This window comes from Drechmeria coniospora, chromosome 02, assembly GCF_001625195.1.
Source record: "Drechmeria coniospora strain ARSEF 6962 chromosome 02, whole genome shotgun sequence".
Taxonomy (NCBI): Eukaryota; Fungi; Ascomycota; class Sordariomycetes; order Hypocreales; family Ophiocordycipitaceae; genus Drechmeria; species Drechmeria coniospora.
In genome coordinates this window covers 5,828,887-5,853,847 of record NC_054390.1, presented here as the reverse complement: position 1 = coordinate 5,853,847, position 24,961 = coordinate 5,828,887, and the positions used below count along the sequence as shown (strand labels likewise).

General features: G+C 54.6%; 5 protein-coding genes and 1 pseudogene across 5 annotated transcripts; 3 read left to right on the top strand and 3 right to left on the bottom strand.

The window, feature by feature from the left end:
* The first annotated feature begins 314 nt into the window (after positions 1 to 314).
* Positions 315 to 1,964, top strand: DCS_04697 (annotated as a pseudogene).
* A 1,947-nt stretch (positions 1,965 to 3,911) lies between these two features.
* DCS_04696 (uncharacterized protein) lies at positions 3,912 to 6,584 on the top strand (the record flags this gene model as incomplete). The annotated part of the gene is made up of 4 exons (XM_040802003.1): positions 3,912 to 3,998; positions 4,073 to 4,282; positions 4,368 to 5,143; positions 5,213 to 6,584. 4 exons carry the CDS (start codon positions 3,912 to 3,914, stop codon positions 6,582 to 6,584), a joined length of 2,445 nt encoding a protein of 814 aa, XP_040657036.1.
* A 3,100-nt stretch (positions 6,585 to 9,684) lies between these two features.
* On the top strand, positions 9,685 to 11,379 carry DCS_04695 (ammonium permease MepC; the record flags this gene model as incomplete). Its single annotated transcript, XM_040802002.1, has 3 exons — positions 9,685 to 9,754; positions 9,854 to 10,777; positions 10,847 to 11,379. The coding sequence occupies 3 exons, from the start codon at positions 9,685 to 9,687 to the stop codon at positions 11,377 to 11,379; spliced, it is 1,527 nt and encodes a 508-aa protein (XP_040657035.1).
* A 334-nt stretch (positions 11,380 to 11,713) lies between these two features.
* Positions 11,714 to 13,762, bottom strand: DCS_04694 (3-phytase A precursor; the record flags this gene model as incomplete). Its single annotated transcript, XM_040802001.1, has 6 exons — positions 11,714 to 12,283; positions 12,346 to 12,551; positions 12,611 to 12,756; positions 12,810 to 12,871; positions 12,934 to 13,001; positions 13,075 to 13,762. 6 exons carry the CDS (start codon positions 13,760 to 13,762, stop codon positions 11,714 to 11,716), a joined length of 1,740 nt encoding a protein of 579 aa, XP_040657034.1.
* A 1,657-nt stretch (positions 13,763 to 15,419) lies between these two features.
* On the bottom strand, positions 15,420 to 16,515 carry DCS_04693 (TfdA family Taurine catabolism dioxygenase TauD; the record flags this gene model as incomplete). Its single annotated transcript, XM_040802000.1, has 4 exons — positions 15,420 to 15,864; positions 15,939 to 16,108; positions 16,159 to 16,226; positions 16,278 to 16,515. 4 exons carry the CDS (start codon positions 16,513 to 16,515, stop codon positions 15,420 to 15,422), a joined length of 921 nt encoding a protein of 306 aa, XP_040657033.1.
* A 3,204-nt stretch (positions 16,516 to 19,719) lies between these two features.
* Positions 19,720 to 22,152, bottom strand: DCS_04692 (tetratricopeptide repeat domain containing protein; the record flags this gene model as incomplete). The annotated part of the gene is made up of 7 exons (XM_040801999.1): positions 19,720 to 19,826; positions 19,907 to 20,002; positions 20,131 to 20,173; positions 20,249 to 21,010; positions 21,068 to 21,121; positions 21,202 to 21,818; positions 21,912 to 22,152. 7 exons carry the CDS (start codon positions 22,150 to 22,152, stop codon positions 19,720 to 19,722), a joined length of 1,920 nt encoding a protein of 639 aa, XP_040657032.1.
* Between the last annotated feature and the right edge of the window lie 2,809 nt (positions 22,153 to 24,961).

Genomic DNA, 24,961 nt, shown 5'->3' with positions numbered 1-24,961 from the left:
GCACGCCGTCGTCGCAGGTCCATCGGCCAACTCTCCTCACCTTTCGTGTCTGCCGTCGTCGAGGAAGCGGGAAACCCTGCCGGTCAGTTCACGAACTAGGGACTGCGGTAGGCCGAAACGAAGTGGCAGCAGCAAGTCGCCCACCCATCCTGGCCTGAGCACCTCCCACGACAAACCGCTGGTGCTGTCGTGAACTCAGTACGATATATCGGCTTCCACACCGCTCCGGTGCCCGAGACGGATCGCACACCGAAAAGCAGACGAGAAAACGACATTGTACTTGCCCTCAGCCAATCTCCCGTTTGCCAACCATAATGAACCTCACAGGCGTCAACCTGTGCCCTCCACCATTCTGGGACGCGAGCCTGTTCAGCGGTGATGGTGGCTGTGCGTCTTCCCCCGGAGCGGAGCATCGGCCGAGCTGACTTGGGCAATAGATGTGGACGGGCGGCTGTGCCAAAGCTTCCTGGGAGATGTCAGGTGCTGCCTGCCATGCCCGATGGCGGACTGGGTCTATCCGGACAGTTTCGTAACGGTGACGGTAATCGCCAACTGGGTGGCCGCCGTCAGTGCGCTGTGCTGTCTTCTCCTGCTCGTCTCGTGGGCGGCGTTGCCGGTCGAGAAGACGAACCGGCATTACCTCAGCGTCTGTTTCACCTTTGGCGTCTTGCTGATGAATGTGAGTCGCCTCGGGTGGTGATGACGCTTGGCCGAGCTAAACGAGTCCTGCAGCTTGGCTTCGTCATCCCGTTGGCGGCACAGCCGGACCAGTGCTACGACAGGATCACGCCCCATAGCATGAACACCAGCATCGTCTGCGGAGCATCTGGAACCTTGCTCCTCCTGGGCGGTTGGTGCGGCGTCATGTGGTCCTTCCTCCGTGGCCTCTCCCTGCACCTGCAAATCTGCTGGCAGCTGACCGTCGGCCGCAACTTTATGCTTTTCGCGCAGGCTGCCGGTTGGGGGGTTCCCATCCTCGGCATCATCGTCGCCCTCGTCTTCAGCGGCGTTTCCTTTCGCTTCGGCGCCACCTGCCACATCAACCACCAGAATAGCTTGGCCGACCTGTGGATTCCCTTGCTCGTCTTTGCCGGTGCCACCGTCATCATCACCTTTGCTACCTTTGGCTACTGCGTCAAGGTCTACCTAGCCTCCTTGTCCGACAACACTGCCTCTACCGAAGGCTCCGGGTTGCCAGCCTACACCACCAGCGTGAGGACAATGTCCCCGCGCCAGGCTTACCGCCGCGTGAAGCGCGTCATCGCCTTGCAATGGCGCGGCATCGCCATCGTCTTGATCATCGTCGCCGACGTCATCTTCTTCTCCGTTGTTTTCGTTTTCCAGGACAACATTGTCCAGTCGGTGACCACCGACCCCGCCATCGGCAAGCAGTGGGCCAAGTGCCTCATCGAAGCATCGGGCGACAAGAATAAATGTCTCGCAGAGGCAACGTCGCTGATCGTGAACGAGGCCACCATCGCCGCCGTCCTGCTTCTCCTATCCGTGAGTTGCATTGACCTTGGGGCCATGCGGAGTGGAACGCCTGCTGACTGCTCGCAAAGTTGAACGGTGTCTGGCTGTTATTTCTCCTCGGTCGATGGGCCATGATCTCCGGCTGGATTGAGCTTTTGCAGTCCCTCACCTGCCTAAGGAAGAAGGAATTCGTGTCGGTTGACGCCCGATACGAAGTCAAGCAAGATTCACGTTCGTACGAGATGCTCTCAAGAGATTCCAGCGCTGTGATAACACCGCTCTCACCAGTGAAATCGCCGACGCTGCCGAATACACCGAGAACGGCAGATTACTTCGCCCAGACGGCCCATCAACATACGCCGGCCCCGTCGTACTCGAGCCCTCGAGCATCGCAAATGCAGACCGTTTCCTGGGACGCCCCGAAGACGTTGATTCACCCTCACGGCTACGAAGATCTAAACCCGCTGGGCATGAACCGGACACGCACATGAGCATACCGACCGTGGTTTTGCTGTGGACGCGAGCATAGAGTGGAGGCCGGCATGTGCGGCAACCAGGCTGGCTCGACTTGCAGGGCATCGAGTCGGTCGACGACCGTGTCGGGTGCTCGAGAGTATTCCACCAGGCTCGCCCACTCCACGCACAGATACGGCTGATCCGGACGGAGCCAGCGTCGGCGGTCGGTGCTCGAGCAGCTGAACTACCCGCCCATGCCGCCACGATGCGTCGACCTTGAGTCCATCTCCGGGAACATGGCGTCGTTCTTGTGTGGATGAATGACCCGGGTGATGCGCCTTGTCGGAGCGACGAGCAGCAACTTCGGCATCTGTCACGCCACCTCAAATCACGTGGCCGCAGATTCCGGATACCTGGCGCTCGACGACGCCTTTGCGGATGGTCGTTTCTAGGACATACGTCGCCTCGTACGGGCTGAGGATTCAATGTGCGATGACCGGCGACAAAACGACGGCATATAAGTGTACATGCATGTACAGCATGGAGTGTATTGTGTGGAGGATTGTCAAGATTTGACTCGAAATTCTTGGCGTGCAACATTTAAACCCACTGCATCCTATTCCGCACGAATGTAAAACGATTCACAGTTGTATAATGCGCGATGCGTCGCGGAACCGGACGGGTAAATCCTTGTATATATCCTTGTATATAAACGTTGTCAATCTTACTCATCCTGATGGCCACATCACCAATGGCCATAGGGAGCTGGCTCCAAGTCTGCATGATTGGCTACGTCATTGGAGGCACAAAGGCAGATGGGCGAAGGATGATGACAGAGTGATGCCACGCTCAAGCTACTCAAGGGACGGATATGGATACTGCACTGTGTAGAATCGAGAGTGACGTCGTTGCACGGACTAAATAATGTAGTGGTACTATTATTACTCAGTATGGTGTAAAAAGTAATAGTTGTACTGTAAGTGGGCGTATGGAGTGCTGTAAGGTGCTGTAAGAACATGTAAGTACTTACGGAGTACATGTACTCCATGTTGCACTTCGTGCTCCGCATTGTCGGCAGTATTCACCGAACCTGTTCGTACAGTACTTGTACTTGTAGTATTACATGTAAGTACAGTAATTACTTGTGTGCATCAGAGTGCGCGAACACTTCCCACTTCCTGCACCGGAAGGCCCCACAATGGTATGGTCCCGCCCTTAGTTGGCACCTTCTGTGGCAGCCTATGGCCACCCCAGACAACGTCAACTACTGTGCGGAGTACTAGTACGGGTTACTGTACAATTACTCCATACAGTACATATACTTGTACTTCGTACTGTACATGCTCGTATCGTCCGTCGCCTTGAGCAGTACATGTCCTAACATGTGATGTACTCATAGTTGTACAGTGTGCTGCACAGTACTTGTACAAGCACACCGACAAGCAACTACTTGAGTTTTAGGTATTAATTCCCGATATCGATTTTAGTTTACGGGTTTACGAATTGTATGTCAAAGCACCATTGGCACAGTACGCCATTGGATACTTGCGAGGCTGCGAGACGTTTGCAACCTCGCAACCAACTCGACTCACCCACAACCATTACTAATTTTGGCCACCCGTCATGCCCGATAGCCGTTCTAGCTGCAAGGTCCTAAGCCTGGTTCTGCGTTACTAAGATCTTCCCATGTAGGTTTCCGGTAAAACACCACGCCACCTACTCTTGCCTCCCCACTTCACACCTCATCCCAGTTTCCCCTTCGTTCTTCCTTCTGTTGGCCTGCTCCGCTTGAACGAATACATGGTTGCCCGATGTGCCGAGCATTTAGCTAGCTCCAAGGTGAAGCAAAGGCAACCGCATAGTCCCATTTGTCGATCTTTTCTTCTTCCTCCAATTTGCCACCATCGCCACGTCCTCCCACTCTACATGTCATCTCAACCCTCCCCCGATGCCTTGGCGAGGCGCCTCTGAGCTCCGTCGCCATGGACAGCCCAGATAAGAAACCAGACGGGCGGCCCTTCAGGGCCGTCTCGGTGGGGACATGCTACGCGCAGACGGCGAACGATCGGGTACGTGAGTGATCCGGCAGCGCATTCGCACCTCAATTGCTCTGAGCCGCGCTGATGATTTTCTGCAACGCCAGTTTGGCAACGGCGCGAGCGAGGCCATTCGCGAGCGGGAGAGACCTGCTCCTACTTTCAACCCCCTCCCTGCCGACCCATCGTCCGACGACTGGCCCGACTCCGATTCTGACGACAGCCATGCCATGTTCTTCGACCAGAAGATATATCAGCTCGTGCCCACGATGCAGCGATTCAGAAACAACCTGACGGCACTGTCGCAGCTGTACAACGTTGGTATCCCAACTTGTCTCCTTCGTCGAATTGCGATCTCGCGAGGCGTGTGGACTGAGAAGCTGACGCCAGCCATCGGTGTAGCTGTACTTTGTCGCATACCAAGGCCAAATGTTCGTGTATGCGCCTCGAAGCGCCCCAAGGCAAACGATCCCTCGTCATCCCGACGTACGGCTTGCTCCTCGACCTAGCGAGGCCTCACACTACGTTGGCGGCTACCAAGACCCGTCCAAACCCCACACGATAAACCACCTCGTCGTCGGCGACCTCGGGAGCCAAGAAATCCTAGTTGCGGCCTACGATGATGGTGATGTGATTGCGTACTTCACCAAAGACATTGAAGATTGCATCCCAGCCGCGCCTGGTGGGAGCCAGCCTGGACACAACGGCGTGCCAGGTGTGCGGACCCAAAAAAGTCCCCAGCCATTTTTACATCAGAACGTGGGCAAGTCCGCGTGGGGCCTTGCGGTGCATAGGCGATCCCGACTCATTGCTGTTAGCTCCAATCGCTGCGAAATGACCGTGTTCGCACTCGCTTTGGCATCAAGCACGGGCAAGGCGCAGAAGCCGGACAGATGCTCCGAATGCGAGCCGGGGAGCTGCCGCAACATTGAGTTTCATGTTCGCCAGCGAGCACGAAACTGGAGGATCGTGCTGGCGCTGGGGCGACAAGCGGACAATATCCCAAACGTATCATTCATCGACGATGAGCGTGGCTGCGCCGAGTTGGTCTGTGGCGTGGACATCAAAGGCGCAGCCTGGCTTGCCAAGATCTGGAGGCCCCTGCAGGCCGCTGTTCGCATCGAACCGTCAGTGTGTATGCAGTTCAGGAGCACCGATGTGTGGCCAGCGCCGTCGAGGTACGCATCATGCATCGCTTGTCGCCGGCCGGGCAACACGATGGGCCGTGCTAACACACCGAGCTGCAGGGGTTGGGGTGTTCTTCCGTTGGACAAGTCCAGCTTCCTCCGGGTGAATTCCCTGCAAGAGCTGCTCGGCATCCCCTCCAACGACGTCGAGCTGACGAGACGTCTCATGTTGAACATTGGAAAGTGCATCCAACGCATTCCTAACAACCCATGTATACCAGAGCGAGGCGAGGAGGTCACGGGACCGATGCTCAACGTCGAATTCGACGTCGTGTTTGGCACCGATGACATGCACGACTCGGATCAAGAAATACCGGACGCGGCTGGACCGTCAGCCGACGTTGAAAACACGCCAGCGGACGTGGAGGCAGCCGGTGCCGACGCTGATATTGACGTCGACGCGGCTGGACACGAGGCCGAGCTGGAGGGGGACGATGATGCGGAGGATATCCTCGTCGGCGGCAGCAGCGTGGCATCAGGCGAAACCGCTCAGGCGCTCCCGTTGGATTATGTTCCCGGACAGCAGCCCGCTCATCCGGCGGCGGCGACCATTCTTTCCTTGGCCGATCCCAGCGCTGTCTTGGAAGGCTTCACGATTTGGGAGACCCCCTTGGAGGGCATGCCCGCATGGTACTCTGGCCCAGGAGGCTCCAGCGCCGCTCCCCTGGCATTTCTGCCCAACCTCTACAGTGCCCTCGGCGCGCATGCGGATGGCTCGACTGCGTCCTGTGTCCCGGAGGAGGGAGACGATGGGCTCTGGAGTGAAGGTGGCGGCCAGGACATGGCATACTATCCGCATGATGGACGAATATGCCCAATACCTCGGGAGACCTTCAAGCTCGTCACCTTCCTCGGGGGACACCTGTACCACAACGAGCTCCCTCTCGGCATCGACGACGACCTGGAGATTGTCTTCAAACGATACCGCATGCTTCGGCTGCACGAAAAGGAGCTGGAGCTGCGCAGTTTCAGCCCCGGGAGCCATCCTCGGTCCGAGTACGGGGTATTCTGCCCCGAGGCGATGACGATGGACCAGGACATGGCTCGCGCGACGAGATCCCTCTTTTACGCCACCACCCGGCTCAGCATGGTGGCCCACCTACCGGAGATTTCGCTGGTCATTATCGGGTCTCCCATCGGCCGGGTGCTGCTCGTGACCCCGACGCAGCTCCCTAGGCCGGTGGCGTGGCGCGTCGGCGTCGTCCAGCACGGGTTTCGAGTGGACTGGGTCCTTCCGAGGCGGTCGGATGAGCAGAATCACAGGAAAACGCTGCGACCGCTGCATGGGATGGCGGTGGGACCTGTGCAGGAAGGCGGGGATCGCACGTCTGCGCCTCGAAGATATCGACTGATGCTGCACTATCGGAACCATGACATCCTGACGTACGAGATTTCGCGGGACGCGTCGTCGGGAAAGCTGTACGTATTCTGATGAGGCACGGGAAACCGGTGTGCATCTACCCTGGGTCCCTACGGATTCTTTGGAGGTCCAGAGGAAAGTCGGTAGGATGTCGTCGCGGGCCCGAGAGGGAATTATGTTGGTGGGCATGGGTTTGGCGCACGTAGATACCCTTTCCTTGACTTGGGACTTTTATAGAGAACGGCGAAGTAGATGGGCCTATGAAGCAATCGACGATGATGAACAAGACGATGCTGATACCTTTTCCGTGACTGGAGACCTTTTCAAGAGGGTGGCGAGGTAGAAGGGCAAACGAAGCAATCGATAATGATGAGAACAAGATGGTGTCACGCATAGCTACGACTACATTGATACGAGGTGATACGCGTAGCAGGAAGTGAGAGTGTGCAGTATGCTTAGTCGTGGTAGCAGGTAGCAAAGGTGACAACCCGCCAGCTGGACCGTGGGGGCGACCGGCCGACAAATGAGGTTGGCCCATGATATCGCAAATGGCATATACATGCTTTCACATGCAAGCGTAGCAAGTACTTGCTCCCACTACTTACCTAGTACTTGCAAGTAGGTGTACAGGTAAGTAAGTACACGGATAGCGGTGGGTTCCATTGCGCGGGTACGGGATACTACAGTACATGACATCACATCCTCCAGCACTCTCCATACTCGGGGCGCTACCTACAAGTAATAATTGCAGCAGCTAGTTAATTATATACTAGGTACTAGGCACTACTAGGTAGGTATGCAAGTACACATACAGTACATGTACAGTACACCCTACACAGCAAGCACAGTTCCCCTAGCGGTGCATGAGCATGTCTGAGTGACAACTAAGCAAACATAGCACGGACTACTCTACTCGTAAGGCAATGCAGGCACTTGCACTCTGTGCGAGCACGGAGCTACGGAGTAGTAAGTACTGCAATCGCTGTGGGGCGATGGCCAAGGCAGCCGAACACAGCGAGTCATGGTTGTCAATCGCCCCCTCCTTACTCGTCGACAGCTCACCACGAGTCTGCAAACAACGAACGATGCGACATCTGGGAGCCGTCTCACGTTGGGTAGGGGGTCAAGAGAGTGAACCGTCGCACCACCCTTGATGCATGGAGATTGCTGCCGAGATTTCGGATGAAAAATGCGATGCTTTCTGAGGGTGGGCGAGGAGCATGCTGACGAGACGGCTCGTTCGACACCTCGTGCGAGTGCCAACTAGCACGTCGGGAGCGGCTGGAAGGGAAGGCGAGGGATCTCGCGAGTTGCGAGGACGCGACAACGCTCGGGCTAAGATTCAATGTTGGATCGTAATTCCTCGCTTGCGGAGGGAAGGCAATTTGATGATGACAGCGACGACGGATCGGATCGGATGGGCACGAAAACGGCCAGCGTCAGCCTGGGTCAGCAAGCGTCAGCCGGCGATTAGACGGCCGAGACCAACCATGGCAGGCTGGCCAATCACAGCCCGCCATCCCGGTCTTATCAGCGTCTCGTCTCGCCACTTGCACTCTCTTCGTTCTCCGACAACCCCTGCCCGCCGCCACGATTCATCGGAGGCCCGATAAGGTCCCAAATCAGGACGGTCACCTACCGCTATGTACCCATAATAATACTTGCGCTGATACCTAAGTACATGTGCTGCAAGTACGGATACAGCACATGCACCTGCAAGCTACTTAAGCACAGTTCAGTAGGTGCTCTTTTTGAGTCTTCCTCCACCAAGTACAATAAATGTACTTGCTCCGTACATGTGAAGAGGGTCTGCAGCATGGTGGTAGGCGAAAGTACATGGACTTGTCGGAACGCGTGTGTACGAATATTACCAAGTCTGTAATGGCAATACCGTTTCCGTCCATGTGTGAGCAAATACCTGCTTACTGTGTTCGGTAGGTGATATTGCGTTCCCCTGTAACCAGCGACATTGTCGTGAAGATTGGTGGATGCGCTGGAGTCAGCCAGCCACAGGACCAAAAACGAGGCTGCGAGAATCCCAGACGTGCGAGGATCAGCTGTCACAGGACAATCCTGGTGTACTGTACAAGTACTGAGTACAAGTACTGTACAGTACATACAAGTGCTGCACTCAAGTATGGAGTACTGTACTCCGTACATGTACTGTATGTACTGTATTGTCCTTGGGTGCAACAACCTGTAAGTATGAGAATGTGTACAAGCGCCAAAACGTGCCCATATCAGCTTAGCTTAGTCATGCGCTGGTTAGCTGACACTCGGCGATTGGATGTGGCTCCAAGGACGAAAGCATTCAAAATCCTTTTCGTCGTTTTCCTCTGGCGAGCCAACAAGCAAGAATGTTACACGACAATGGACGCCAAGGCAGCAGCCGCCGAACTACATGCTGTCGTCATCGCGCGCCGTGGTTTTCGTGCCATGCACTGCCAAGTGCGAACCCGACTGCGGCCCGTCACAGATCCAGCAGTCAACCTGTCATGTCGGCTTTGAGACCCCCCCCCATCCAAAATTCGCCCCCACACCACCCTGGTTAAACTCACGATAAAAGATAAGGACGAGGAGGGAAGATAGCGAACGGCACTGCTTCCATCTCCCGTAGCGTCGAACGGCGGCCCCCCCGACGCTTGTCGTCGATCCTGCCATGAACTTCGGTACACCGCCCAGTCAGGGATCAACGGTCGGTCCCCTTTCCTTATCTTTCCAACTTGGGGTAGGCGATAGACACCATGACTATGCTGTTCGGCCGTATCGCCGTCGACAGCGTTCTTGTAGATAAAACCCATGAGCTTCTCAGACCCCCCTCCCCCTCATGTTCCCGGCTGTGAATGCGCTTGCTTGCATCCGTCTAAATCCTTATCTCACCCCCCCCCCCCCTGCTTCCTATCTCTCACCTCTCCTGGCTTATCCTCATCTGTCCTGTCTTATCCTCATCTATTCTGTCTTATCCTATTCTTTTCCTTCATTCTTTTGCTCCATTCTTGCGCCAGCCGAAAGCCTCAACCATCCAACTACCATCCCGTACCGCCGAAAACGTCAACTCGGGGAATCGAATGCACCACCCGTGATACTCCCTTGCTCAATACACAACATCTTCGTCTTTCGTTCCTCTGCCATCCTCTCCCGTCCTCGCCCAGTCACAGCTGCCGCAACAGCCATGTCGTACGCCCACGTGGGGCCACCTACAGCCTTCAATGGAACGGACGATGTCACTGGTGGTGATTCCAGTATGTCACCTTTCTTTCCCCTACATGACCCAAGCACGGTAGAAAAATAGCAAAAAGAAGTCTGTTGAGAAGGATGCTGACGCTCGTGTCGCCATGTAGCCAGTCAGAATCTCAACCAATGGTACCAGTCGGGCGACCAGGCCTTCGTCCTCCTCTGCGCCTGTCTCGTCCTGCTCATGGTACCCGGCGTTGCCTTCCTCTATTCCGGTCTTGCCCGTCGAAAATCGGCCCTCTCCATGCTATGGGTCGTCATGATGTCCTTCTCCGTCATCGTATTTCAGTGGTATTTCTGGGGGTACTCTCTCGCCTTCAGCCAGTCATCCGGGAATGCCTTCATCGGCAACCTCCAACATTTTGGCCTCATCAACGTCTGGGCTACGCCGTCGGCCGGCTCGCCCCTTGTCCCCGCCCTCCTCTACTCCTTCTATCAGATGATGTTCTGCGCCGTCACCGCTTGCCTCACAGTCGGCGCCGTTGCCGAGCGCGGCCGCGTCGTGCCCGCCATGGTCTTCACCTTCTGCTGGGCCACTCTCGTGTACTGCCCTCTGGCCTACTGGGTTTGGAACAGCAACGGCTGGTGCTTTCGGCACGGTGTCCTCGACTACGCCGGCGGTGTGCCCGTCGAGATCGGCTCCGGCGTCTCTGCCCTTGCTTACTCGTGGGTCCTCGGTCGCCGCAACGACAAGATGATGATGAACTTTCGACCGCACAATATTTCTCTCATCACCCTCGGCACCGTCTTCCTGTGGTTCGGCTGGCTCGGTTTCAACGGTGGCTCCGCCTTTGGCGCCAATCTTCGAGCCGTCGTCGCCTGCTGGAACTCGTGCCTGACGGCCATGTTCGCCGCCATGACCTGGTGTCTCCTCGACTTCCGCCTGGCCAAGAAGTGGTCCATGGTTGGATGGTGCTCCGGTACCATCTCCGGCCTCGTTGCCGCCACGCCCGCCTCCGGTTTTATTGATCCTTGGGCCAGCATTGCCCTCGGTGTCGTCGCCGGTATCTGCTGCAACTTTGGCACAAAGAGTAAGCCTTCCCTCCCTCCTTTGTCCGTCGAAAGAAACTAGCTCAATGCTGACTTGACGGTTCTCGCAGTCAAGTTCCTCGTCCGCATTGACGATTCCCTCGACGTCTTCGCCGAGCACGGCATCGGCGGCATCGTTGGCCTCATCTTCAACGGATTCTTCGCCACCGGTCGTGTCATCGGTCTCGACGGCGTGAACAGTGGCGCCAAGGGCGGCTTCCTCGACGGCAACTTCGCTGCTCTCGGCTGGCAGATTGCCGCCATCGCCGCCTCCTGCTCCTATGCTTTCGTCATGTCAGCCGTTCTCGCCAAGATCATCGACTTGATCCCGGGCCTGAAGCTGCGTGCCTCCGAGGAGGCTGAGCTCCTCGGCATGGACGACGACCAGCACGGCGAATTCTCCTACGACTACGTCGAGGTCCGCCGAGACTTCCTCGCCTGGAGTCCCCACCGTGTTGATCCGGCCGAGGAGGGTGACGTCATTGAGCCACAGCACGGCATCCAGGAGCATGCCGGCTTGGTCCACCCGTTGAGTTCAAGTGATAGTGGCGCCATCGAGGAGAAGAGATCGCCGGCGTCGTCCCTTCGTCGGGAAGGCGAGTAGAAATTGGACCCCTCGAATTGCATAGGGAGTCGTCCAACATTTATTCTTTGCCATTTATGAAAGAAACTGTATATAGAACAGCGAGGCGCCTGGTGAAGGACTGATTTTGGGATTTGCTATACCCGCATTGTCGAATCTGGCTAAGAAAAAAGCGACCTGCATATGCTTCTAGTCATGCATCAATCAGATGAACAATTGACCTATCTTAGCGTCCAAATCTCCCCAGTAGACGATCTGGCTGCCTAGGTATTTTGTAACCGCTTTCATTAAACCAACGATGAGTTGCAAATTGCGCCGCGCTGAAGGTCAGTCAAGTCAATTCTCCCCATTCTCATCACCGTTTCGGAGGAGCACCGTCCGTCACATCGCCGTAGGACACGGATGGATAGTCTCCAAAACAGGCGTGGTCAAAGTCGGCCTTGGCGACCATGGCCTCTTGTACTTTCAAGAACGCATCGAATTCACACCATCCGTCCTTGCGGCTGTCGTCACACTCCGGGAAGCTCTTGCCCAAAGGCAGTGTGCGTTGGTTCAGGACGAAGTGAATGTACTTGGTCTCTTCGCCATGCAGATAGCCATCCCGGTTTGGCGAGAGTGGTTTCTGCGTCTTGATGACCTCAATGTCGAGACGGCCACCGAACGGCGTCACATGTGCGACTGTGAAGTTATGGTCTCCAGGATGTCTGGCGGCCGGGAGTTCTTCGGCAAACTGCCGCAGTCCAAAGGCTGTGAGTACCGACACGATGTTCGTATCGTGAGAGAAATCGAAGTACAGGCTCTGGTTCAACGGAAATGTTTCCGTCTTGCTGTCCAGGGTGGTGTTGATCTGGGAGCCTGAGTAGCCAAGTGTGTGATTTTTGAGTCGCGCAATGACTTCTTGCTGATAGCCGAGGCCAACGGCTCGCTAGATAGGTTATGCTGTCAGCTCGGACTTGCTCGCGGCAGGGCAGCGGGGGAAGCACAAACCCCTGTAGGACTGTGAAAAGCGCTGTACGCTGAGAATCCGAGGTCGATCGAGTAGCCGAACCCTTGCCATTCTTCGTAGGTAAAGAGCTCGCAAAATCTAGAATATCCGTACGCCACCGTCTCATAGGGACACATGTTCTGCGCGGCGTAGACGTCTTCCACTGTCCATTCGAAGCCCTTGGTCAAGGCCTGGAAGCGAGAAGTGGCTACCTTGGGGCATCAGTATTGAGCCATTGTATGAAAATCACCGGTGGCAATGGCTCACCATCTTTTAGGTAGGTCCGAATCCAGATGTCGCGGGCCTCGTTGCCTGGTCCCTTGGCGAAAGAGTTGGGGCAGTTGAGTGATCCCGCAAGTGAATTGTTGAATCCGCCCGCTTCTATAATGACTTCAATGGTGGCATTTTTTCTCCTGCAGCTGTGGTCAACGGGGATATGCTGCGATTCGCGGCCATATACACGCACCATTCAAGACCAAAGAAGCCTGCCATCCAGTTTTCTGCCGACTTGAGCATTCGATCTTGGGTCTGACAGGACAGGTAATGTCAGCAAATACACCGCTTTTACCGATGGCCACAGCCGCGCATACAGTTGTCCGAACAATAATCTTGCTCTTCGGGTTGTACAGGCTCCCGTACATGTAGTTGTGCAGGACGCCTGTTGGAATTGATGAAGTAATGGTCAGTGCCGACTCGACAATGCGGTAGGAGATGCGAGCTGTGCTGTGTACCAGAGTCAAACAGTTCCTGGCGCCCCTTGGGAACCAGTATCTCGGCACCCAGCTGGTACGTCCAGTTGTGGAGGAAAGCGAGCGGTCCTTCGGCTTTGATGCGGGTCGAAGCGTTGGCGATCCGCTCACCGAGTCGGGCAACATCGGATCCCGTGGTTGGATAGCGGGACCCATGCCGTGAAAGCATCTGAACTTGGATGATCTCCGCGCCGGCGGGAAGGGGAAACTCGTCGACGCCGAAACCAGGGGAGGGAGAGTATGGAGACAAGTAGCCCATCATGTGGAAGATGCTCCGGTTCTGCGGATCCATACCCTGGATAGGAACCGACGTCTGCAGCGGCTCGTTGGGAACGTAAGTGACCGTGGGATCAAACGTCCTTGACTGGGCCATGAAGGGCGCCCGCCCCGTGGCCGTGGGACCGGGCCAGAGCTCTGGAGAGGTTTGGAAATACTGCGGCACCTTGGACGGGGCGCACGGACAGGAGCCGGGATCGGAGAAGGAGAAGGGAAGGGATAGATAGAGGTTGGCCGCGACTGAGGCCACCAGGAGCACGGCTAGAGAATAGGCGGCTGCCCTGAAGCGTCGTTCGGACCGAGACTGGGGTGCCGTCAAGCTTCCATTCAGTCGGTCTTGCTCCTCATCTTGGTGGACAGGCTGGTAGTCGGGATGCTTGGACGGAGCGGCCATGGTGTCATGTACACCTGTTTCCGTTATAAAATCCGCCAGGATGCTATGGGCAACCCAAGAAAAATCCGGGATAGGGACGGAGAAAGTGGTTGAAGCTGGACACACAACTTAGGAGACGCGACTTGAGCCAAGTCGACACAGTGTTATAGACAGTGTCCCTTTTTTGTGGGCCCGGGAACCTCTCCCTGCCCCTGGGGTTCCAGCAAGGGTTCCACTTCGTTAGGGGCTCCACTTTCGACAGCAGAGAACTTACAGTAAGTACTTACGGATACATGTACGGAGTACAGCTACTAAGTACTCCGTACTGTACTCCGTATAACAAGTACTTTAGTACTCCGTACAGTACAGTTAGGAGTTCTTGTACGTTTACTGTAGTTGTACTACTACATGTGCACTATCAAGTACTACTCTGTACAAGCACTTGTACTTACTGTCGTTGTACTTAGTTGTACTTACTATTCCGTACTCCGTGCAGTGACTATATGTTGCAACTCGGCAATAATATGCCACCGTACGAAGTACTCAATTCAAACAGTACGCATGTACTTGAACCAACCCGGAAACCTGCATCACACTCCTATCTGCTCGTTGCCATGTTCCCTCTTCTCTCACACCAACACCACAGTCAACATGGTCCTGGAGCGGCCTACGACAGATGCGAACAACCTGGCCAGGGACCATGCGCACCCATTCGTAAAAAGCAATCGGCATCCGTGTTTGCGTCGCCATGGTTGAGCTAGCGGGGACTCGCCTCCTGGGGCCGACACCTCATCTCGTCCTCGAGCGGCAATGCACACGCGGCATGCATGCTGTGGGCCGGCAACAGGATACCCGGTCTATCCAAATGTGATGACGACGGGATGCCGCCGCGCCCCAACCCTGTTTGCAAGCCAAGCTTGGTGAAGACGGATCCGGGCCCTCGGGAGAAGCCTTGTTTCAAAGACGAATCAGTCGGAACTATGCCCGCCCATACCGCTATTCTAGCCAGTCAGGGTTCACGCTGCCCGTTGCGAGAGAGATATCTCTCGCAAAGGTCGTATCCATGCCAGCTCTCAGCAGCGTTGTGTGCTACAAACTGACATGGCGGCATTTCCCATCAATCATGGAACCGCTTTCATTGTTTTCCTTTCCTTCTTTCCGAAAAAAAATCAACCTACTACATGAAACAAACAGCATAAGAGTGCCTCAAACCTTCGCAGAGATGGCGGTATGCGGAGGGCTGGCCAAGAACAGGATAGGATGCGAGGCATGCTCACCCGATGGTCCCAGTCCCCAGCCTCCATCACCCCTCGTCAGCGTTTACCGCTCCCTTTACGCAAAGACTTCGGTCCATAGCTAGCTAGGTTTATTTCCAGGGTTCTCGTGCCACCCAAACGCGGACAGGGTTTTTTTTTTTGGAGACCAGATGACGACTTTCCTCGGTCAACCCATTCTACCAGTTTCTGCTTCGATACGCAATCTCAACCAACCAAGCTCACATCGCTAGTTGCTAGTTGCAACCCGTTTGCAAAGACACGACGGATCTTGTCCCGAGTTGCACTGTTCTTGCATCTCCATTCACCCCGGCCTCAGCCTGCATCCTTTCATCACGCATGAAACATGACGAATACGACTTCGTTGAACTCCTACCAGCTCTGCAGTCGTCCGGCGAGCCAACCTAGTTGGGAAAGGTTCGGAGTGGGAAGAAACCATCAGGCATGGGCTCGAGATGCCACACCTTCGTGAGTCTAGGATCAAATGTTCTTGACCATTCCTCCTTCAGATCGTCAGGGATGCGCCATCCCATCTCGTCGTCACGAAGTCTCATACGCACGAGATGGCGCCGCTCGTTTTGAACCTCTCCGTCAACGAAACCTTCACGTCGGTGAAGAATGGCCAAGTTGTTGACGAAGTGCATGTCTCCGGCTTGCGTGGGAATTTCAAGCTGCGTGTGTTGAGAAATGCTTTCTATGGCGTTCAAAGCCTCCATCTGGCTGTCGGTCAGCCGCGGGAGGCGTTCCGGACGAGCATGGCTTGCACTCCCAAGCAGCGCCGCCCTGCCAAAGTTGGTAATAAGTCGCTCCCCATCATAAAATATGACTGGGCGGCACCGGAACCGGGGCCTATCAAACGCAAGCGTGTCAGCCATGGATATCGCAACCACAGTGTCGGGCCTGAGGCTGAGGTCTCGACTTACAGAGCAAACGGCCAGTCAGACCTTGCTAATGTTCGAATCAAGTCTGGGCGACTGCCTGCCAGAATATTGTACACAGTGTAAGTCGAGGCGATGATGCACCTTCCGCCCTTGGCTGCCGTGCTTCGTGTGAGCCAGCTGATGATGTCACCAGCCTCTTCGCTGTGAAACGTCTGAGATGTGAAGTCAGAAACCACACAGCTGACTTTGGGCGCGCGCTTACAATGGGAGCATTGGAGTGGCGGTGATGATGAGCCTTTTCCATGGACGAATTGTCTGCAACAATGTGCACTAGACGAGGGTCAGAAAGAGTTTTTCAAAGTGTCTCTGGATGAGACATACCGAGCATGTTGCCCTTTTTGTCCTGTCGACCATGACGGTTGGCAATGTACGACTGAACACCAAGATGGAGCATTGTCAGGTCCTCGACCGAGTACTTTTGTGCATCAAGACCGCGAATGAGGCCGAAGCCTTTCCCTTCGTGGAGTTCGACGCGAAGCTGTTTCAGCCGGGGACCCAAGCTTGGCAGCGGAAAGTTTTGCGGCGAGATAAGGTCGCCATCGAGCCCCAGTGCTGGCATGGTTGTCAGTTTTCAAGCAGCGCCGGAAGCGAGATGCGGCAAGGTGACTTGCCCTTGAACTGCTCGAGGGCGAGCTCGGCTTCCTGCACGTCCGCTTCGCATAGCAAGAACACAAAGTCAGATTGGTTCACAAATCGACGACCTGTCCATGCCAACGGCGACTCGATCACCGCGGGATACCCAGATGGCAATGCAGCCAGTTGCTTGGAAGGCGACGGGAAATGCGGCGTTGGAACTGAGTGAATCAGAGAGCCAACGACGGATCCAGCTCCGGAGAATGGCATGGTCACGCGTCTCGTTTCTCTGGTGCACTATCAGTCTTGGTTCCGTAGGGGCGACGAGACGATTCTGAGTGGGTGGGTGGCTAAGCGGTAATTACGCGACCCGACACAAAGATGGAACGAACGAAAAGCACGCAACATGACAAAGTGACCTACTTGATGAAGAGAGAGCTAGAGTGGGACTGGCGAGTGTCTGTCGACTTGGCGCCGGGCAAACAGGACGAAAACTCACAGCATGGGAGAGAGCGAGTGGACAAGGGAGACGGGCCAATTTATGGCTGCAGGACGAGGCTCTGAGTCTCGGATCGAGGAAGTGGAAAATCGAGGATGGAATAGAGAGAGTCTCGCTACTGTGTTGCCCGTTCTGAATCAAGCAGTCCCTGGAGGACATGCAGGGCAAGGCGCAGAATCATTGAGCATCCTCGGGCTCATGGGGCATGAAGGCGCCACTTGGCTGCACATCAACTATTTGCCTACAATTATCACAGGGATGTAGGTGCCTTACCGACGTACATGCTGCTATTGATACGGATATGGAGCGACATCAAAGTCACGGCGACGGCTGAAAACACCCATCACGCCTGCATTTGACAACGAAAAGGAGGGCAAGGCTCTAAACTAGATCCTTCCTCGGCCATAGAGGGCTTGGATAACTTTCTTCGTATTGCAGTCATTAACGTCTGTCATATGATGAGGACAAAGAGCTATAAAGACGGCCGTGAAAGCCAGATTCTGGGGCGAAGGGAAGGCTTGGTTGGTAGCGTCGGCCGATCGACTTATGCTCCAGCGGATACGAAGACAGAGCCTGCTCAGCTTGAGGCGGGGGGGAGGCAAGACTTGAGGCTACCTTTTGCATCCCGAAACTTTGCGTCAAAGCAAGAACTGGGGCGACGGGGGATGAGAATACCAAGTGGCCGAGCATAGCAACGGTCGGCGGACAGCTGGCTCTGATACGGGCTGGCTGCGCTTAGGTCAGGGATTCTCACGTCGAATCCGAAACACTTTCGTTGCAGCTCCTGTTGCTCCCGCTGCAAAGCGGGGATGTGAGATGATGGGAGGTGATGGGATGAATGCGTTGGTGGAAGCATGAGGAATCTGGTTTCTTTCTACACCTTGTTCATGGGTAGGTCGTCTAGCACCACGTACCAGGGACTGGGAGGCCTTTCTAATCTGCACCTCGGCCGGGGTTGCGCTTATCTGGGTAAATTGTCATTATTTTTGGCCTCGCGGAGCCGGCCAAGCAGAAATATCCATGCTTGCGGTAAGTACAAGGAGGTACGAATATCCAGTAGCGGGAAATACATGTACAAACCTTGTCATGAAGTGGGAGGTTTTCTCCGTCCTTCTGTGGACCAACGTTACTCATTGCACCCGTTCCAACCGACATCACTCCCTCCACAGACCTGCACATAGTGAATCATTATCAGTACAGAAAGATCACTGGACAACGTAAGGTATTGCTCAAGACGCCTTACCTACCAATGTAGTAGGTGTACTGACCGATCCCCATGATGGGAGCCCAGCCGACCCTTGTCCAGCCGACTTCGAGCAATCTCAACCTCCTCCTCAACCGTGTCGGGAATCCTTCACATCATTCTTTACTTCAACCTTGCCGCATGTCCCGTGACCCATCCACGAAGCATGCGAGGCACGATACGTATCTGTAGAAAAGTTGAGTCGTCGTCTTGTTCGTTGCTGAGGCAGTCTGGCAAGCCGACGGCATGACCCCTGTCCCCAAGCGGGGCGGAGGTCGACGAAAGCCATGGGCAAATGCACCTGGCACGTTACGCACTCTTCCCCCTCTCAGCGTTCATTTGTGAATGTGAAAACCCCTTGCCACCTTGTAGGCCGTTTGATGGCAGAGCATATTGGTTTGCAACATCTCTCAGGAATAGGCTGATTGATGATCAACCATTCTTTCCGTGAGCGTCTACAGCAACTGTAGAGCCTGTTTTCTCTCGATTTTCCGTGTTAGGAAATTGGACCAATGGGCTGCGGTGTATAACGGCTATGCTCGTCGTCGTGGTAGCTCATATATAATGTATATACAAAGTAGCATACGAAGCAGGGAGGCGAGTTCGAGGGTTACCTATAGAGGTCAACGCAGAAGTGAAAATTGTACCTGTAATGCTTGGAGGGTTGTACTCGAGTGCAGCTATGCCTGTGGCATCTCGTTGAACCGCGTGGCAGGAGAATTCTGGAGACGCGTTGGGCCTTGAGCTAGGGGAGCTATGGAACCTGCTGGACTTTCGGGGAAGAGAGCATTAGGGATTCCTGGACAAATCGGTATGATAGCGATGGAGTTCTTCGGACAAAGATTTTAAGCGCCTCCAGATCCGTGATTGCTTCTTGGCAGACGTTAGAAAATGACGGATGGTATCCATTATTTTGAAGATGGTGTCGAAAGGAAGAAGCTAGGTACTTTGCAGAAATAATATATGTCTTGCCGGTTGCTAAAGAGCGGCGAAGGCGAGAATGGCAGGAGCAGATAATGGCTTAGGCAGGCGCCAATGTGCAATCGCATAGGCCTTTTATTCCTGGATTGTCGGCGTATTTACACTCTCCAGATCTCCAGATGCGCTCTATCCTCGACAGCATGAGATTTCGACCATGTGTCATTGCCACACAAGCGACTAATATAATCTTGAATGCTTGGACCTAGTTGTCCTGGAAAGTTCTTCTGCTCGTTGCAGTTCCTTGCTAACAGCAACAACAACTCGACAAGATGTGCATACGTGATGAGCAAAATAATACGCGAAATGGTGCCCAGTACCTCCTTCTCTGTGCGCACTGTACAGGAGAAAACCGCTAGCGATCGATAACGCGCAACGTGACCACCCAAGCATGATTCCCGACCTGGGATCAAAGTTGGGGTCAAATCATCATCGTCGTCGTCCTTCGGGAGTTCATTGCACACCCCGACTTAGACCACTGTCATGTGCGGCTTCCAGTCTTCCTCAAACAACTGACTGATGAAATAGAAATCGTTCTCGCAGGCGCCCGAGTCCCATAACTGCCTCCATGCTTGTCCTGCATCACATCATGCATTCGTTAGCGCTGGCCCGCGCGAGCCCGAGAATCCGGTCGAACTGAATGGACTCGAGACTCACGATTTTGACCGCTGACATATCGGGTGGCGTGGACAAATTGGATCTCATCGTCACTCAAGTCGGCCAGTAGCCGCAGATCCCTATCGTTGCATTGGTCTGAAAATGGGTAGTAGCCCTTGTTGCAATAATGGAAGTGTGCCAGCAAGATGTTGGCCCCTTCCAAGTTGGCGACGGCCAGTATCAGCTCTCATGCTTGGACATAAGCCTTAGAGGGTTTGACGTACCCGTGTGATACTCTTGAACCTTATCCTCCCGCGCAAAGCGACGCTGTCACGGTGCGGTATCGGTTAGTCGCACTCAACGGTCCAGAGTCGGCCTTGGAGGCCTCGCCTATACACTCACCTTCATACCATGCTTGCGAGCATACCCAGCATCGTGAGCTGTGATCAGTGACGTATTGTGCAGCAAGATAAAGGTCACCAGATACGCCACAAACCACGTGCTCTGCTTGTTCTTGAGAACCATCTTCTGCAGACCGTCGAGAACCTCTCGTCGAAGTTTGGATTGAATATGATGGATCAGCACGAGGTCTAATTGTGCACCCAGTACGGGAGGGATCGGAATCTTGCCGCTGTGTGGGCTTGTCGTGTCCAAGATGGTGCCGGGCATTCCTAGCGTTTCGTTCCCGACGATGAAGCTCGAAGTGGTCGAGAGCCGAATAGATACCCACAACGTCAGCGTTTGGCGGAGTAGCCAAGAGGCATCTGCTGGCACGAACGCGTCCATCATTCGTCTCACAGCCCAGAAATAAGTCTTGCGCAACAGTCCACCTGCCGAGTCCTGCAGGACGTTCTCGAGTGTGTCGGTCATGATGTCGTGCATATGTGCCGTGTAGGCTGATGTTGTTCTATTCAAGTCGATCAAGGCGTATGGAGGTATCGTCACAGATCTTCTCATCCCCTTGTAATCCCAGGTACGGGTGAGCTTGTCGCCGACCTGGGGAACAAATTGCCGGACTTGAAGCTCGATGTGTTTCTTCGAGCAACTGCTGGATACGTGGATTACTTTGACCTCGTTCGACTCCCACTGTTGGATAGGGTCTGTAATGCTTGTCTTCCATCGACTAGTCCATTCGTACCCGGGAACTTGACCAGGCTTGTAAAGCTTTACGTCCGTGAGCTTGTACCTCAGACACGGCACGCGCACTGCCTTCGTACTCACCGCATTCGTGCAAGTCAGACATTTGCCTCCAGGATTTGTGGGATCGGATTCGCACTAGAATAACTGATTAGAGAGAATCGGTGGTGGTGGTAGAGGTTTGATTGCGCATCGTCGAAGCACCCTGGAAAACATACTCGGATACGCTGAATCCTGCATCGAATGCATGAGCCTGTCCTTCTCGTTTGTGCTGTTTGCTCACGCAGCTTTATATCTTTAAAAGGACCTCTCTTGCCGGCACGCTGATGAGGGAACATAATGTCAAACTGGGATGTTTCATGTTGCGCCAAGGCAGCTCCTGGCAAGTCTCCGAATCTTGTGGGATGCAGCATGCTGAGATGAGAGTCGCCTGCATTGAATGGCATTTCGCGAAAATGAATATCGAAAATATCAGTCGGGCTACCGAGTGGTTGTATTTGGCTTTCATGGTTCCAATATCCCGCACGAAATTCTGCAGACTCTTGGCCAATGTAGTTATTGCCGTAGCGTCCTGGGACGGGGTTTGCATGTTGGATCATTGCATCATCGACAAGGCCTGGCTGCCAGGACTGATCCAGATTGTCTTCCGCTGAGAGGCTACTAGGGGGCTGGAACGAGGGAAACGTCTGGTATTGAAAAGTACCGTATTCAAAATTATCCAGCAATGCCAGGTCGCCCCCTCCGACGTGTGACAGCATGGATGGCTGCTTCTCGGTAGCATAAGGTTTGCTCGGATCATTTGCCAGTATTAGTTCATTGGGAAGCGTCGTGTATTCTGAAAGCTATGTCAATGGTTCAAGCTACTGGATATCGAGTTCCAGCGGTCATGCGAGATCACGACATTGGTAAAACATGGGGGAAAACGTACCGCTTGATGGCGCCCAGCCGAACCCGGGGCAGCCGCACAGAAAGCGACCGAGAGTCGTCACCTGGTCAGTAAGTGGGAATCCTATACATTCTGATGACTGCGTGTCTGGGTCCGGCCAGTTTTGTGACATCCGTGACAGGCCATTGTCGAGCTGGGTCAATGGCTCCTCATTTGCAGACATATCGTGGCCGCTTTCTTGATACGAGACACTCGTGTGAGGTATTCGGTCACCGTTGTCCATCTTTCGTCTTTTGTTCGAAGAATATGTCAGCTGAGAGTCGTGCTGGGTCTGAAACTCAGAAGAAAGCAGGCTCGTCGACGAGACTTGGCATGGCACAAGTTGTTCCAACGGCGTGTTCACCAAGGGAATCAAGGACTGAAATAGAAGCTCGTCTTCCTCCGTCGAGGAGTAGGACCAAGGCCTCTTGTGAGGCGAAAATTGGTAAGGTTCCTAGAATACTGCGAGTCAACAAGAGTCTAATGGTGGACGAAATTGGCTCGGAGACTGGGTTGCAGAGGTGGGCATGAATTCCTGTGCTACTTGCGAGGCGGCCGTGCACTCCTGCGTCAACGCACCTTGACGAGTGGGCTTACGGATAGGAGGGGAGCGAGGCAGTAAAGAGAGGTTTGGAAGGAAGGAGTCTGGACGTTTCTTACGATGCAACTTGCCAAGTGTTGGGGTGAAAGGAGCATCTCTTACCATGACGGCCCGGGAAGCGAGGCCGAGGTGGACAACATATGCCTTTCAACACCAGTACAGGGCAAGGGCCAAGGTACTGGCACGTGTGACAAGGTGACGAGAGCTATCGAAGATATACATGGGACAAGGGGCAGGTAGAGGCCGCAAGGTTGGAAGATGGATGAGGACGAGCGGCTGGGGAACCGGGGGAAGGGTTGCCAACAAGACGCACAAGGATCCACCCGAATCAGTGCTGGGATCGACTCAGCCATCCGACTGCTCATTCACCAAGGTGGAGTGAGCTAGAGTGTGCCGTGGGCAGGCGGCGGCCAGAACAGGAGACATTTGCTTCTGGTGCGATGGCGGACGATTTCACAGCATCGATCGCCTGCGTCGGAGCCCGGAGAGACTGGCGGAGGTTGAGGCAGAGAGCTATTGTTGGATGTCAGCATGGATCCGAAACGCCGGCCGGTTGGTGAAATCGCTCACCAGCCGACGCGAATGCTGCCAGGGGATCGGAGAGGCCCTCTATTTGTTTTATAATTATTTTTGCGCTGCGTCAACGAAAGGCGCCTTGTATGGTTCCAGGTCAAGAACTCTGTGGAGGCGGTACTTCTGCGGCGGAAGGGCAGCACATGGCAGGTGCCTAACTCTGGGGTCGCTGATATGCATGCAGTGGCTGGCCCTCGAAATCGTCAAGAGAGCAAGGACGGCTTGGTGAGGCCATCAGTGAGGCCAAAGGCATGACGGAGACATGAAATGTTCAGATCAGACTGGGCGATGCCTCCAGGGTGATGGGAGAGGCAGCCGTCAGCAGCTGTGAGCGGGCTCCTGGTTTTTGCCTGTCGGCTTCGTTGAACCACAAGCTGAAAGACGCACGCTCGAAGCTGGCCCTTTGCGCCAATTTCCAAGATGAAATCAAGTATTTAATTTTCTTCGGTCTGATTTCACACTTCCGTACAATTTTTCGCCAACTATTGGTGCAGGCATTTCACCTCGAGTGACCGACTGCCAGTCGATAAACACAGTGGTAAGTTTCGTCCAGTTGGATTGGGTACCCATGCACATCCATGCCCAACGGCAATGGCGGTGAGGCTCCAATATCGTCCATATTTCCGCACATTGCATGTCCTATGCGCTGTCATTGCAGTTCACGGTCATGGTCACCATGATATGAACCGCTCGTTGCACCGCCGTACACTGGTCGAAGACGGCAGAGCCATGCACGACACAGACACGGTGGCGCAGATGAGAAATCGGGACTGCCATGGTCCCCCGCCACGTAGAAAAATCATGCCCTTGACCGTAAGGATTATTGTTCAGCTTTGTTGCTGCGATGGTACATGTGCTGCCCTGGGCGTCACTCAATGTTCCCTGCTCGTGTATGCTCCTACAAGTCGGCATTATCCAATCGTCCTCCCGCCTATGAAACCTTGGGTCAGCCGGCCATCAATGAGATATAGTCACGGGAAAGCCAATCGTATCCTTGCCGGTGTACGAATACTGAGGTGTAATCAACGCTGTGAGACTGTACGAGACCGGTGAGCGAGAACTATCGGCATGCCTGCGCATGCCACCCAACAAAGTGCAAGTGCATGTTCTGCATGATTGCGTCTGGTGAGGCAATCGAGGTCCAGCCGCCCTTACGTGGCTCATGAGACTCGGTGACCAGCCAGGGTGGGAACGCGGTACGACCGCGCCGCAATCATGCTGGACACATTCAGAGGCGTACAACGCAACCTTGGTCTTTCTCCACTTCGCCAGTCTGCTGGTCGCTCAAGTATCATAGAGTAACCCAACTAGACTAGACAGTCGATTTCGAGTGGCTTCTCGGTGTGTTTAAGTGCTGACAGTGATAGGATCGGCCTTCACTGGACGGCTTACTGCTCATGTGCTCACTCCACGGCTTCCGTTTCCACAACCTGCCCAAGGAATGCACGATGATGTCGTCCGAGCTGTATTTTATCTTTGCGTTTACTCGTACGAGACCCTTGTCCGAGGTTGATTCGAATTCGAACCCTTCCAGCTGACACACTGAGGCGAGCCTGGGCGGATCTGGGCTTGCGGGAAATCGCGTTTGGATTGTGTTTCTTGCCTCCGGCTGGGCCATGTTGAAGTTGATTGTGTTCTTATAATATACATGATGAGCCGGGTGCCTGTAGGATGTAGATTCACCGCATGGAGAGGCATTTTGCACCGTGCAAGAGGTCTGGTCTCAGTCCATCCGAAAGGTGGTGGGGACCTTCTATTGAAGTCGAATCCTTTCCTCCTTCCCTAGGGGGACGGTACCAGAGAACAACTGCTAGTTGTCGACCCTACCTAGGTCTAGAGTTTCTTGCTTCTTCATATCCTCATATAGAGTGAGTCTTCG